The sequence below is a fragment of the Poecilia reticulata genome, linkage group LG10 (genome assembly GCF_000633615.1).
Source record: "Poecilia reticulata strain Guanapo linkage group LG10, Guppy_female_1.0+MT, whole genome shotgun sequence".
NCBI classification, from domain to species: Eukaryota; Metazoa; Chordata; class Actinopteri; order Cyprinodontiformes; family Poeciliidae; genus Poecilia; species Poecilia reticulata.
The window spans coordinates 17,576,809-17,593,477 of record NC_024340.1 but is presented as its reverse complement, the minus strand read 5'-3'; the positions used below and the strand labels follow the sequence as shown (position 1 = coordinate 17,593,477).

General features: G+C 38.3%; 1 protein-coding gene across 9 annotated transcripts in view; it reads left to right on the top strand.

Moving 5' to 3' along the window:
* diaph2 (diaphanous-related formin 2) overlaps nucleotides 1–16,669 on the top strand; it is a 450,956-nt gene that overhangs the window by 298,123 nt on the left and 136,164 nt on the right. For all 9 annotated transcript variants that reach the window (XM_008420583.2, XM_008420582.2, XM_017307147.1 and 6 more), the window contains one exon: nucleotides 13,905–14,029. In XM_008420583.2, coding sequence (XP_008418805.1) covers nucleotides 13,905–14,029 — 125 coding nt within the window. The remainder of the gene's footprint in view (nucleotides 1–13,904; nucleotides 14,030–16,669) is intronic.

The following is a 16,669-nucleotide window of genomic DNA, read 5'->3' as shown; positions in this document are numbered from 1 at the left end:
CTTGGTATGTTTTTATGAGGGACAGTGCAAAAACCATGTATTTATATAATAAATAAAGTATATCAAATTTGGTCATAAATAAAACAAATTTGGTCTTTTAGTTCATGTAGAACAATTAGCATGTTTGTTTTATCAGTGTCTGAGCTAAATAATCAACCAATAATTGGTTATATATAACTAGAATTACTCCTTTCCACATGGCAACATTTGATTCAGGTAAAAACTTATCTTTCTAGCCAAATGGCAAACACGTTGTGCCCATGTAAGTACGAAAATAATAGTTAAAAATGTTATGCAGTTCCTCTTGTGGAAAACACACGGTGACAATGTGTCAAAGGTTTCCTCAGGTGAGGAAACTATTACATTTTCCTCAAAGAAACAGCCGTGTTCCAGAAGTGCAATTAAATTCTCAAGAGTATAACACTGACTGCTCAATAAGCTTAAACTTGCAGAAAATTGATATCTTCAGCTGCATTCATCTACTCCCTCTGCACAACCTCTGCACGCTTGGTGCACTTATAAGAACTGCTATGGTGATATGAGATGCTGCTGTGAGAACACTTTGACTGCATAAGGACTTTTTTTTTTTATTATAAGCCACCTTGCTCTACAAATGTGCGTGGATGGCAAACATGAAATGTGCACAGAGTATTTTCTGCACTTGCACAGGCATCTAAAAACAGGTAATCCTTAGATATACTAAAGTTTTACTGTAAGAAACTGATGAAGATACTTCTGTTACATTGGCTCTAAGTAAACAGAATTGAATTTAGTACATGTCTGAAAATGATTTTTGTTTTGACACACTTTCTGTGTTGAACTTAGCTTGATCTCTAGAAGCAATATTACAGAAAATATTCATAAAAATATTTTTTATGAAGGATTTTTTTTTCTTTGGTTTAATATCTGATCATAATTTTTATCTCAGTACTTCATCTGGCTTGTGGAATTGCCACATTTCTTTCAGACCATTGAATGTTGTCCGATTTTAGTCTCTTCTTCCTTTTAAAGTGATATTTTTCGCTTCAAACTTGGCTCCTCATTTTCAGGCGGCAAGCTTGACAAAACCTCTGTTTGTCTTGACGGCAATAAACATCTTTAAGCAGTTTGTTCTCTCTCTTTTGCACTGGAAAAGCAGCACTTTCACCCAGATGCCTCCATTACAAATGCTGAATAAAACCCACAAACTGCTTCTTAGCACAGAAGCGTGTTGTATTAGGTAGTGTTGATTTTAATTGAACCTCATGTGGTCATTCATGGAAGAAAAATCCCCCACACGCTGCTTCATCTGGAAAAGGAAAAGAGGGAGACAAACAGTCTGTGAGTCATCAGCCACCCTCTCACTCTCCTTGTGAATCATACAGCACCACATGTGCAGACGGTGAGCATCAGAGCCCCGTTTCTGAAGGTATGCTACCTGAGAATTTCAACAGGGATATTTGTAAGTCTTTAGTCAGCAGATATATCAGCCGCAGAATATCCTGCACTGATATTTGACTGTGAATCATGAATGACATGCAAGCTTTTAATTAAAGTTGACCTGATACATGAGCAATGATGCGTTACTCCATAGCATTTTTTATTTTTATTTTTTCGTTCAGAAAGATCTCAGACCAGGATTTTTTTGGTTTTTTTGGTTTTGTATTAACAGCTGGATACATTTCAATATGATTCCCTTAAATATAGATATGTAGAATCACTTACAGAGGGAGCTCTTGCGCTGCAAATGGGAACAGAGAGAGCCAGATGACAGAAAGAGGAAGAAGAATGTTGAGTGAAAAGGACCTGAAAGCCAAAAGATGAAGGACCAGGAAAGAAATCTAAAGCAGTCGCTTTGTTTAAAAAAAACTAATTTCAAAAGTAAAGAGACTTTTGGAGACGTTTAAGGACTCACTTTTCTTCTCCTGCTCTGAATCAGGTGGCCTTGATTTTGTTGTTGATTGAAGATTAGACTTTTATCTTTTCAGATTAAAAATATACCAAAAAAATCTAAGTCACGTATTCAAAGAAAAGCTTTTAAAGTTTTATGTAATGGCTTTTAATTGCATTACATACAACTGTATACACCATTATGTATGTTTCTATATCAGTGAGTGCATTTGGCTTTATTTACAATTGTCTCACGATTCTTACAGTCTATTAATTCATGTTGTTAATCATAAAGGAGACTTCAGAGATATTTTTTCCAGCTATGTGCCAAATTTAGTAAATAATACAATCATAATAATCTTGTGAGTACAATAACTTATTTACACATTTATTTTGAAATCTTGCAAATAGGTGCATCAGATGTTTAGCATCAGGGGATTTTACTTGATAGAAGGTGTCTGTTGTAGTTAGCTAACGCTATGCTATCGTAAGACTCTGCAACAAACAATGCTGCTCTCATTTTATTGTCCTCATAATTACATACATAGCATGTAATTAAATCTACAGGTCGCTCCACACCTATTGGAACTTCTTGTAAATATTTACAAAATGCCTTGGTATTGGTATTGTAGTACCATACTTCCTCACTCTGAAATTGATACACAGAATATGAGTAATATATAAGTTGTATTTATATTTTATATAAATTAAAGTGACAGACTCTCAGCATTTTCTTTGAGACAGTTATATAACGACAACATGTCTCAGAGGCTTAATCAGAACTGCCGCAGTACAGACTGCTACAGGATATCCTTTTTACTCAGTGATTTTCACCCACAACAGCTCTGTAAGGGAAATTATTTGAGTTTCAAAGCGTTTAATTTCTTTTATTTTTTTATGGAATGCAGTAAGTTAAATTGACCTTGAGATATGTATTTTCTCAAATTAAAAGTTGGATTTTTCTACAACTTTCAGTGTGAAATTATACTTCATTACTGGATACATTTATTTTATTGCCAATATGTGGAAAGCACTGTATAAAAGTGCATTATGTTTTTCCCTAAATCATACTTTTATCAAGTAAATATCAGAAATTGAAGAGCTTCTCTTTTTCCCTTCAATCAGACTCAATTTTATCATCTTGTCATTTGTATTGCATATTCCATAATTACAAAAATTCTGCAGATTTTTTCTTATCTTTTTATGCAAAAAATAGTATTTTCCCTTTATGTAAAAGCTGTTCCTCCCTCTTCATTTTCTCATGTGGTTTTTACTCATACTAACCATTTTTTTGTGTTTCTATATATCATCACGTTAATGATAAGGAAGACATTAAGGTAGAAACCTTCGGGATCAATAAAACTCATGCATACCCAACATGGAAATCTCATGTGTGTCAGATTAAATTGAGCATGTCCTACAATGAGAAAAAAACTCTTTGTGTGATACTTTGGATATCTCATTGTGGGCGTTCATCTTTGTGTGAGCACCCATGGGCTTACACCCGGGTAATTGCTGCCGCGTGCTTGTACCGCATATTAATTGAAGTTCTGTCATACTTAAAATGTTAAATGTGTTAGATCCGAGCTGGATTTGTATAATGGTAAATCATAAGGCAATTTTCAGAGACGCCTTCAGCTCAAGCACACTGAGACCTAATCAAAGAATGTAGCTGTGTAAAAGCGCTTCTGTTAGGCTTTTTTTTTTTTTTTTCTTACCAGGTACTTTGCAGATGTCAGACCAGTCGATAAGCCAAGTGAGGTTTTGGACTTGTTGGATATAGAAATGTCAAGTGAAACATAAAAGCGTGAGGTGAAATTGTCTCAAACGTATGCGATAAGGAATGACTTTGAAGTTGCGAATGAAGTAAGTGGCTGGAGTTAACCGCTGAAGTCTATTATGACTGCCACACCCCTCAAACAAGTTTTAATCTGCTGCTGTGATCTCCTGAGTGGAGAAATCTTTGAAGGATTTTATGTTATTGTCCAGTTAACATCGTCTTTTATTTTAATCTGTAAAATGTTCATTCACTTTTATTGACAAAGGAGTGTGGTTTCAACAATAAGATGGGCCAGAGTTATTATTTAGAATATATTTAACTTAGGTTTGTCCAACGTATTAGGAAGTTTCCTTTTAGAAGAACTAAGCTACGGTTAATGTACCTTGAAATTAATCATTCAGAGTCGATATGTTCATCACCAAAAATATTGAGTGGTTTCAACATGAATGAAGATGGAAGATGACTGACTCCTCAGACAGGGTTAACCCGAAAGGACTCTGTCATATTTACCATTTTTTAAATATTTCAACCACAAGATTCGGTGTATTTTATTGAGATTTTATTATCCAGATTAAGCACGGTCTTAGTCTGGAATCAATGTGCTGCCCAGAAATTGAGATTTTAGCATGTCATGACAGTCATGAGATCATATGGCAACAGTCTTCAGTCAGAGGCCTCTTCAGATTCATTGCGAGACTGACTGTTACCAGAGTCCACCATCCACGAAGACCCCATAGTATCTTCTCGGAAGATACTATGATTACATGAGTTACAGACGCATGCATTTCCCTTTGTGATCATTTATTTTTTAATTTAATTAGAAATCCTTATAAAATACTCTGATGATTATGTTTATAACATGACAAAATGTGGGAAAAAAATCCAAAGGGGTGTGAGTGTCACTGCAAAAATGTCTATATCACGCCTGATATTTTAGGAGTCCGCACTCCAAACTCGAGCTGCATTTTGTTTCTCACGTGACGCTTCATGTAAACATATCACAGCAACACCAGCTGTCATTTCTCTTAACAAAGAGAAATGACGATGCCCAGGAGTACAACAGGTTTTTGGATGGATGGCTGTCAGTAGAGAGGAAGTAAACCATCGCACCTCTGTGGGTCCCTCGCTCCCTTTTTTTATTGCAGAGGGCAGAGACTCGCATTGGGCACCAGCACATCATCCTGACTGATTTCCTCAGCACTTTCTGGGGAATTGTCATCACCCCAGGTCAATGTCTAAACTTTCCCATGCATCAAAATATATTGTAATTGACTCCATTTGTAATTCCTCCAGAGATCTGGCACTGGGCTGTAGCTTTGATGGCTGCCAAAAGCAATAAAGTCTCACAGACATGACCCCCATTGTAAACAAGTCCTCCCTCCAGAGGGTGAGGTACAGGAACCTTTTTCTTTTCCTCCTTTCTTGCTTGTTCTTTTGGTCTTCCCCATACATCCATTCACATGATATAATTTCAAAATGATGTCGTGTTTTATTCTCATCAAGTCGGTACTGAAGTAATTTGTTTAGTTTTACAGGGTTCGAATCGAGTCCCTTGCAAAAATATTAATATTTTTCCACATTGAGTCAGGATGTACTGACAAAGTTTGATTTATTTGGATTTTATTGGGTAGACCAACACAAAGTAGTTGGAAATTACGGTACTGCGCCACCATGCACCGCCTCATTTACATATATCTTAATAAGTACCGTATTTTCCGCACTATAAGGCGCACCTAAAAACCTTCAATTTCCTCAAAAGCCGACAGTGCGCCTTATATATGGACCAATATTGAGCCACAACAGGTTTAGCAACTACGGTAAGCAGCAGCCGATTTCATTTTGCCCGTAGAAGAAGAAGCGCGTGGTGCATCCTGGGATAGTTGTCAGAATGCTGGTTTGTTAATAAAGTTTGACTGACCTATCTACCTATGGACCTGATAATCAGGTCGTCTGCAGGTCATTTAGCACCACATTCTCCACGAACATGCTGTGCACGAACTGGAAAGGGTGACCATCGTCCGGCCACACCCTGGCCCAGTCGCGGAAGGCTCTCCTCGCCGANGGGTTGCGGGGGAGACGGAGACTGCGGCGGCAGCGTGTCTGTTGGTCTGTGTTACCCAGAAAGCAGTTGGGCACAATATCACAACACCAACACCGTGAGTGAAACAATGACTGGGGCAGTCTACTGTATAAAGTACTCGGGACCACTTCTTTATTATTATACATCCACATTTGTACGGGACGGGTGGCAACCCGAACTGTAGCATCTATTCTATGCGCCTTATAATTGCGGTGCGCCTTATAGTGCGGAAAATACGGTATGTTGTACACAATCATGAAAAATACTTAATAGTAAGAGATATCATTTTAAATTTGTTTTATTATTTATGTCCTGACATTAGATCATAAGAGTTACATGAAACGCTACTTTACTTTAGGGCCGCTGTTGGATGGATGGGGAGTTATCACCAGTTTAATCAGACTCACAAAACTGTCTTAATGTTCATATCTGTGGTACATTAAAATTCCAGCTTGATGATAAGTGAAAGAAGAAAATAGAGCAAAATAATAAAAGATTTACTGTTACTTTCACGCAACTATCAAAACATTCACAGTGATTGCAGCTGTGCTTATGCAAATTGTTTATTTTCTATCATGATGCAATCGCTATCTCTTAAATATCTGTGTAATAATAAATAATTCAACGTAACATAAATATTTAGAATTTGATGAATAACTGAAACTATTTACTTATTTATAACGGAGCAAGAAGACGCCAGTCGTCTGATATCTGAACACTGAACCGTAATGTTTATAGATTACACTGGCACTCCCCCCATCTCTTTGTTTATGCTGTCCATTACATTTTCTAATTTGCCACTTTCTCCTGCCTGCTGTTTGTAACGTCACATGATCCGAGATAATCAGAAAGAACAATGTGACTGCTGTGCCACAGCAACAGTATCACTCTGGCTGCTGCAACTTGAGAGGCTTAGGGGGATGAGGAGCACAGATTTTTGTTTTTCTTCACGTTTTCCACCTCTCCTGCGAAGTAATCCGCTTTCCACTTCATCTCCAATTCATTTTTAGATACCACCAAGAAAAAAACCCCCCCCCAAAAAAACAGAACTAAAACTGGTATTCCTGTGAGATAAAATTTGTCTTCCAATTTTACGTCATTTGATGCACAGACCCTAAAAAGTCTCCCAGGTTTGCTCCCTCGCTTACTGTGTTGCATATGCGAAAAGGGCCGTGAGAGGAGAGGCTTAAGGAGGGAGGCGTCACGCTGGGCCGAGATTGCTTCTAACCCCAGGGTTTCCGCCGGGCCACAGATCTGTAGCATTTCATCTGCGACAAAGTTTTCTTACAACCCCTGCACCGTTTCTTCCTCCGCCATGAGGTTGACATCGCTTTCAGAAAATAAATAAATAAATACACATATACCAGTCTATTTTTTTTTTTTCCGGGACATCTCTGAAACCTGCTGTTGTACATCTGGTGGAATCACAAACACTGTCTTGAGTGGGTGCTATCACCTCCGGTGCCCACTGTGTAGTTAGAGCGCAACACAGCTGTCCTTAATAGAGTTCATGTGCAACAACTCCACCAAGACCCACCATGTTGTCAAAGTGCTGAAGTGAATTGCTTGTGCAGATTTTTACCCACAAATCAAGCGAGTTAGAAGATTACTCAATAGAAGTGCATTCACTTATTCACTTTAGGTATAGCTAGTGGCAGATTGTTTCAGTGAGATAACTTTAATGCTGCCCTTATGATGAACATGTAAATCTAAAAGGCAGTGGTGTCAACAAATTTTGTGTACTGGGAACAATTTAGTTGAAATGAAATAGATTTGTGAAATTCAGATTTTTTTTTTTTACTACTTGCAAATTGACAAATTGTGCCATATCTATTTCAAATAAATGCAAAATGCAAAAAAAAAAAATTTTTCTGTAAATCATTGTGAAGGTCAAAGGTCAAAAATTTTTCTGTAAATCATTGTGAAGGTCAAACATAAATGGGATTGAACATGTTTCCAATATTAAAATAAAGGTGTACAATTTTTAACCTTTCTTGAGTGAACCGCCTTCTGTTTTGCAAGTAAAGACACTTTCTTTAGTAAACTCTGAGCATTAAGATCATGATACGCATTATTCTTTTGTTGAAAATGCTTGTAAAGGAGAAAGATAATGGTTAGTCGATCTGAGTGTATTTTGGAGTAAAGGTCTGCTGTAAAAGCCATGGTGTGTTCCTGTATAAATAAAATAAAAGCACAAGTTGCATCCATGGCCCAACTTGAATTGTTACCAGGACCACACAAAATCATTCTGAGGGCCACAAATAGCCCCCGGACCGCACTTTGGATACCCCAACCCTGCACCCTTCTCCGTTCGAGCACAGCATGTTCGTGGAGAATGTGGTGCTAAAGGACCTGCAGACCATTTATGTCTATGGGTCTAGCAACTACGGTAAGCAGCCGCCGACTTCATTTTCACCCGTAGAAGAAGAAGCGTGCGGTGCATGCTGGGATAGTTGTCAGAACGCTGGTTTGTTAATAAAGTTTGACTGACCTATCTACCCAAAGACATAATATAAGAATAGACCCCTCATGGACCGCTTTCGCCTATTGTCGCTGACGAGATTTAGGGCGGCCAACTTGGAGCGGTACACCGCTCCATCAATCAATCAATCAAATTTTATTTGTATAACACATTTCAGCAGCAAGGCATTTCAAAGTGCTGTACATAATTAAAATAAAAACAGCATGTGACATTAAATAAACGTTGAGAAAGAGAGAGATTAAAAAAAAAAAACATTAAAACCCGCCCCCCTTCAGGACTTCAGTTAAACGCCGTTTAACTGGGATTCTAAACCTCAGGGACTTTAGTCAAAAACACCATTTGACAAGGACTCCAACCTCTAGGTTTTTAGTTGAAACTCCGTCAACTGGGACTCTAAACCCCGTAGAACTTTAGTTAAACGTCGTTTAACAGGGACTCTAACCCTCAGGGACTTTAGTCAAAAACACAGTTTGACAAGGACTCCAACCTCTAGGTTTTTAGTTGAAACTCCGTCAACTGGGACTCTAAACCCCGTAGAACTTTAGTTAAACGTCGTTTAACTGGGACGTTTTCCGGGGGGCTTTACATCATTAAAACGTAGAAAAGAAATAAAAAATTAAAAACATTAAACACATAAAAACATGGAAGACATCAAAACCCGCAGTCTAACCCTAATTTAGCCATAAGCAACTCTAAACAGATTTAAAGCACCCAGTGTTTCAGCTGTTTTACAGTTTTCTGGAAGTTTGTTCCAAATCTGTGGTGCGTAGAAACTGAATGCTGCTTCTCCTCGTCTGGTTCTGGGTCTGGGGATGCAGAGCAGACCAGAACCAGAAGATCTGAGGGGTCTAGACGGTTGGTACAACAATAACAGATCTTTAAKKTATTGTGGTGCTAAACCGTTCAGTGATTTATAAACTAACAGCAGTATTTTAAAGTCTATTCTCTGAGCTACAGGGAGCCAGTGTAGGGACTTTAAAACTGGTGTTATGTGCTCTATCTTCCTGGTTTTAGTGAGAACCCGAGCAGCAGCATTCTGCATCAGCTGCAGCTGTTTGATTGATTTATTATTCAGACCTGTGAAGACGCTGTTGCAGTAATCAATGCGGCTAAAAATAAACGCATGGATGAGTTTCTCTAGATCGCGCTGAGACATAAGTCCTCTAATCCTAGAGATGTTCTTCAGGTGATAGAAGGCCGACTTTGTGACTGTCTTAATGTGGCTCTGAAGGTTCAGGTCAGAGTCCATCACTACTCCCAGCCGAGTGGGACTTCACTCAGCGTTATGTGAGTGGAGTCATTGTTACGCTGATACGTAACAATGACGTATCAGCGCATTTAATCGATCATAACACGCTTTTTTGTTACTGGAAACCATATTCAAACATCTATCAAAGCTACATTTATAAACAATTGTATTATTTAAGTTTGTTTTTAATACATAGTTTAGCATATTTAAATATGCTTAGTGGCTATAACAATAGAATAGGAATGACATATTCTGATATTGATGTATGATGAGCATATTAAAAAGCCCACAGCCATTCATAATTTATTTAATAAATTATTTAGTAATATCAAYACATATTTATATAACTATACAAACACAAATAAATAATGATTAATAATGACACAAATAATGATTAATACTGAATAATATATTTTGGATACAGGTAGGTAGGTAGGTAGGTAGGTAGGTAGGTAGGTAGGTAGGTAGGTAGGTATTAATCATTATTTATTTGTGTAGATATAAGTGTAGACATATGTATATGTTTTTCAGCCGATGAGTTCTAGCTTCAGAGAGATTCAGCAGCTGAGATTGAGTCCAAAATCCGATGTGAGATTCATCCGTGCTGCAGTGAATCCATCTCTCTTTATAGATATCTCCCTCTTCTTCCTCACATCATGTCTTTATGAAACCTTCAAAACAAAAACGGAAGATTTGGGATGTATCTTACTTTTGACAGAGTGAAATAATTACATATAAATAATAGTCTTTACCACCTGTGTAAACTTTGCTGGTGAATGTTATAACACATAATATAAGTTTTATAATATGTGTTACATTGTTTCATGTCTAATATAGGCTCTTGTGGCAGATAATCTAAGTCAACGTTAGAGAATAATTCATGTTTTTAGATTTACAGAATCTCAGTTAGCCTTCATAGCGGGGCTGAACCCCGTATTACACCAAGCACTGTAGCTAATATTAGCTGGTATCTCGCCGGTGGACATAAATACAGTAAAGTAATATTCTAATCACAAAATATACACAATAATATGTCCATCTTACTTGTGAAATGTTGTCTGTCGAGCCCTCACGTCAATAGTCCATCGATCCGAACAACAACATCCCTCAGTGCTGAGGCATCTTCTGCTGTTTTGATTGAGCAAAGTAGGAGGGACGACCGCTCCAAGATGGCCGCCGTATTTCCTGCGCCGGAGCAGCCAATGCGGGGTCTACTCTTATTATTATGTCTATGGCTAGACATGTTGTGGCTCAATATTGGTCCATATGTAAGGCGCACCTGATTATAAGGCGCACTGTCGGCTTTTGAGGAAATTGAAGGTTTTTAGGTGCGCCTTATAGTGCGGAAAATACGGTACTGGTCTTGAAGTAGTGGCTTAGCTTTTTATGCAAATAACGACTCAAACTTACCTCATGTGTTCACTTCTCCAAGGTCCTGGATGCACTTATGAAAGACATTCAGTTTTGTAGCATTTGACTTTCTCTACATGTGTACAAAAGAAAAAAAGTCTTAATTTTTTTTTTGTAACCTAAAGCAGCACTGAAAGAGAACTTTGCTTGGCAAACTTGGATTATTTGTCTATAAATAACAAGAAAATTGCCCCTTTCACAAATTACCGAACCGAAAGTTGACATGTTCACATTATTGTGGTTGATTTGGTATTGTGAGCTGCGCAGTGTGTTTCTCTGACACTTTATTTGAGCGGTACACTGCAAACATAATGTGCTCTGTCTTTATCTCGTTTTTCCCTTTTTCCCTCCCCCCTGTAGGAAGGAGGAATGTGCCAACAGCTAGTGTTACAGACCTCATATCAATAAATATGTTAAGTTAGAATCTTGTCTTTCAAATTGCCTTTTGTCTTCCCTGCTCTCCTTCTTGTCCCCCATACATCATGCAGCCTCGCGGTTATTTCCGTAAAGTGTGCCTGTTAAAAAGAGCCGTGCTGCTCTTCCTCACAGCCATTACCAGAATGTCCAACCCCTCCCGTCCTCCGTTTCTCCTCTGATCCACCTCATATGCATTCACGGGACTCTTGCTATATTTTTTTTCTCCTTGGATATTGAAGTAGGATTTTTTTTTGTAGATTTACTAATTATATCCTAAAGGAATTGGTGGTAGATTTTGTAAACAAGTGATTATCTCAACAATGAACCGATACTACGTGCTGCTTGTAGTTCTAAAAAAAACATTAACTAGCCTATGAGCATATACATTGTGGTGTATAAGAAACAGATTTGTTCAGGGTAAGCAGTTCATGTTCTATATTTGTGTCAGTGTGTCTCAGCAGTGGGCAGCTCCCATGTAAACAATAGTCTGTGCAGAAGTCCCATGGCTGTGCTCTGATCCTGTTAACAGCTCCCCTGAAACCCCGGCGTACTTTGCTTCAGCCACTATTTCTTGGCTACAGTAGTTACTATAATCAGTATTTCAGCCAAACCATTACTCAGTACTATCAATCAGGCCTCAAGCTACTATAATACTACTATCAGAAGGCACAGTGCCTGACAAAGACCTCCCAGCTGCTCAGTGTGAATGTAATTGTCTCTTTTCTTGCATCATCAGCCCGCCTCTCTTGCTCGTTCACTTCCCCCTTTTCACCATTAGTGAAGCTAAGATCACATTGGCAAAGCATAGGGATCTCAGAGGCCCCATCAGTGGAGAAACGGGCGATGTGATACTGTGTTTTGCTCAGTGTCGTTCCCAGGAGGTGCGTCTACGGGAATTGGGGAGGAGGAGCTGGGGATCTCCCAGTCTGTCGATCCAGGCAGCTCGCTGTAAGGTCCAATAATGACAGAGAGCTCAGGCTTCACTCACGCTAAATTACAGCTGAACTGTATGTGGATCTGGTAGAAATGTGTGTGTGGATGAAGTTTAGTTGACTGGTCGGAGGTGGTTTGAGATCCAATTGTCAGCTAACTGTCTGAAAACAAACTGAGACCAAATAAAGGAATGGTCTGATGGGCTCTTTACTCTTATCTCAATACCACTGCATTTACATCCAAGTGTATTTGGTCATTTTACATCCAGTTCATCTCAAAATTATTCACTCCCCTGTGGGATTTGCATGTACAATTATATTCATATGAACCAGAAGTTATTTTTGTGTATGTGTGTGTGAGTAAGTCATTTGTCAAAAGATGATGAAACAAAGAACAGTATTAAAATGGAACAATCTTATTTGGCGTAAAAAAAGTCCTTTATAAAGGCTGACAAGCTTTTTTCATATCAACTGGTATTTGATTTATCTTTGGTGATGAGCTCCGAGTCTTTAGCTTTAAAAAAAATGCAAAATTCTTATTTTTTCTCACTAATTTATAATAAACAAAAGAATCCCCATATGTCTAAACCATGTGCTATTTTTGTTCTTTATAAATTACTGTGTTAATCTAACACAAACAATGCATTGGGGGTTATATCTTGATAAAGTGTAAAGAAGGTCAAGTGGACTAGCACAGCATTTTTGAAATTTAGTCACATTTTCTAATATCCTTTGACACAATCAGGCACATTTGTTGGTTTTAGGCTTATCCGAATTATATTCCTGGAATGAGGCTTTCAATTTTTTTCTGAAATACAAACGAAAAAACAGCATTTTGCATTTCATGTGAACCATTTTGTAAAACTTCTGAACTCTTGCCCTTTATTAGGTCCAGACCCTGAGCTTCAGAAAAATGTTGGTCGTGTTTTAAGAAAAAACACAAACCCGTGTATTCTGGGAAACCCTAACCATTCTCTTCAACCAGTTTTGTTTGATTGAAGACTGAGTTTTATCAGTGTTTTCATCGTTCACGTACACTCTCATCATCAGCCCAAGCTTCTTGTTAACTACTCATCCTAACATATGAATCCACTTAGGAGTTTATTTTCCTTTCAAGGCTATAAAGAATCAACCAAAAGGTTTTCGATCCACTGCTCTGTGAGCCAAATTTAGCCGGAATCGCAATTCATTGACAAAGCCTCTAAAGTTATTTATATTGCATCTGCGTGCATCAATAAAACTAAAAGTGCAACCTAAACTTGGGACTGCATCCATGCTCCTGTCCCGTCTGATCCCATTAGACACTGCTTGCTGTTTGAAGTTTCTACTTGAAAGGCCTAATCTGAATACTGTGGATTTCACAGCTACTCTGCAAACAGTGATTACAGACTGATTAATGAGCCACAGCAGACACAACTACACACTGTACACAGGCACGCACGCACACACACACATGCATGCACGCATGCAGGCTTTCTAGGCCACACACAAATTGAGTTTACTGTAGTCAGTTTGTCGCAACACACAGTCTGCCTCGGTCGCAGCTGGTTTTTCTTTGAATGCGACGTTTGTGTTGATTTTGTTAGGGGGAGGAAGGACTTTTTTTTATTATTATTATTATTTCCAGTAAATCCAAATGTTGATAATGATCTATTGTTATTTTTCTGTTTGTTTGTTTTTTACAGTGTCTGCTGAAATCCTAAAGGGCAGTCTGACCACAATGGAGAAGCAGATTGAGCGACTGGAGAACGATATCGAGAACTTCCCCAAAACCAACGACCCCCAAGATAAGTTTGTGGAAAAGATGTCCATATCCTTTTTAATCTGGTGATTCTCACACCTCTGCATGCTTGTTTTCCTCCACACTGAATAACGTCGCATGCCACGTTGCTCGTAAACGTGCGTGTTTGTGTTCTGCCCGGCAGCGGCGAGCACTTTAAGTCACTTGGTTTGATGGGTGACACCCAGGGGAGCGTGGTGGGAATGGATCCGACTGCCTTGCTCCGAAATGTTGATCAGATCTCCCTCTTCATTCTTTCCTGTGTCCCAAGAGTGAAGTCGTGCCCATGGCTATTTTTGCTGCACTCTGCCACTGCTGCCTGTCCCCTGAGGGCCTCTAATAGGGGCTTCTAGCCCCCTCACACCCTCTTATCGCCTATCCCTGATTTCATCTCTTGACCGGCCACACAAGCCTCTCCACAGAACCATCTTTCCTCGTGGCACCGCTCCCGTTTCGATAACAGAGTGCTTCACTCTAACCTGAGCATCTCTGCTCCCCCCCAAAATTAAATTAGCCTTGTCCCTGGCTTTTTTTTTTTTTCTTCAGCAACCTCTCTGAGAAAAAAGGTCCTCAAACCTGCAAGTTTGATCAATGGTGAAAATCAAATCTCATGTCAACACCCCGAGGTTAGATTCCCTTACATTAGAAAGAGTAAAAACATTAAAAGACTCTCCAGGATCCTTTTTGTGGCTTCTAACGTAATAAAAAATGATAAAAAAAAAAAACTACTCTTGAGTAGTTGAAAAAGTGTATGGGTGTGGTAACACATAACCCGATACTTTCTGCCTTTAATCTGGCATTTATTTAGATACTAAGTGCTATAAGAGTGATAGTCTAAGATCACAAATAACCTGCTTTAAATCCCCCAAAAAGCGTTTAATGTGGTGAAATTAAAATGAATGAGCAAACCCGAGGCTTTCACGTGGCTTCAGGAGTTAGCAGGCAGGAAAGCTGCTCTGCCCCCTGATGCCAGTATTGATTCCCTGAATCCTTGGAGAACTGGAGGGCTAGAGCGAGAGGAAATGGGGAAGTGTAGATTTACTGCAGTATGGCTCTCTTTCACTGTCTGGAGCTCCTCCCTGGAGGTTAGCAGTGAGAAGCCGACTGGCCATGACCTGAGAAAACCTCGCTCACCTTCTTCTCCCAATCTCACCTGAATGTTTCGGTTTTAAAAGCTAAGAAAACTTTAAAAGTCTCTGATATTTTTGGTTCTTGTCTTTTGCTTACTCTTTCTTTTCTTACGCAAATACTACCACAGATTCTAGTTTCATAATTATGGGTCAAGAAAAGCCCTTAATTATTATTACTTGGACACAATGCAGCCGCAAACTTAAATCTGCTTAATTTTGGCCATTCTTCTTTGGAAAAGGCACTGATTGAACTGTCAGATATGATGGAGAGCTTTTGTAAATAGGAGTCTAATTTGGATTTCAGTCCCTACTTTGACTAGGCCACGGTAACGCATAAATATGCGGTGATCTAAACCACTCAAGTGCAGTTCTGACCCAGTCTCAAGACTTTTGAAACCTGTTTTTTCAGAATTATCTTCAATTTAGCTCAATTCCCTCAAATGTCTGCAGAAGATAAAGACGTCCACAGCATGATACTGCCGTTACTCTACTCAAAATGTGTTGGCCAAATGTTTAATGTTGTTTTGCTTTAATCTGAGCACTTTTTTCCACATTTACTGTGACTCTTTAAAGCTTGAGGAAAGCTTTGAGCGGGATGTTTTGCAGCGCATTTTTAACATTTACTTAATTTTTTTCCCTTTCTTTTAATTGCTGTAAATATGCTGAATGAAAAAGCTGAGGGGAGTGTAAATACTTTTTAAAGAATGAGTATGAGGAAGCAACAAAACACTTTTTTCAGAACTACTTAATTTTGTTTTTTCATATCAGTTAATATCTGAATAAGCAAAAGAAACATGATTTTCATGACGTATTCAGACCCATTCAATAATTTAGAATATTATTGAAAAACCCATTTATTTTTGGAACGTTATCACCAAGTGAAACACATTATATAGATTAATTGCACACAGATGGATGTTTGAAAGCCATTTTGCTGTTAATTATGATGATTTTTCACTTACACCTCATGAAAACATGACATTGGAAATTAGAATATTGCTTCAGACCAAAAAAGCTTTTACAAACAGAAATGGGGGCTTAATAAAAAAAAAAAAATTAAAAAGTTAAGTTATTTTCAAAAGGTGCTTTTATTCTTACAGACGAGACTCATTGGGACGTTTATTCTAATTGAAAATGAAGGTGGATACTGTATCATAAATGATATTTATTTTTTTAATCACTAACAATGGATAGAAATACCTAGTTTTATAAGTTGATGAGATGTAACCATGCTCCTCTACATGAAACATAGCTTAATATGTAGCTTTTGTAGATGCTACTTCTGCTGTGGAAAAGTAAAATGTTTCATTTTTGCCTCTGCGACTGTTGGCACGATTCCAAAACTCATTACGCTCCAGTGTCTCTCAGACATAATTTCAGCTAATTAAAGTGGGCTACATCTGCCATCTTTAGCAGTTTTGTGTCCATTTCAGTGGAGAAAAAAACATGATTGCAGGTTAATTTCAAAACAAGTTTAACTGACAGAAATACCTCTCATCATTTCCTCTCCGCTTGGTGATAACTCTCTGAAGCCAGACAG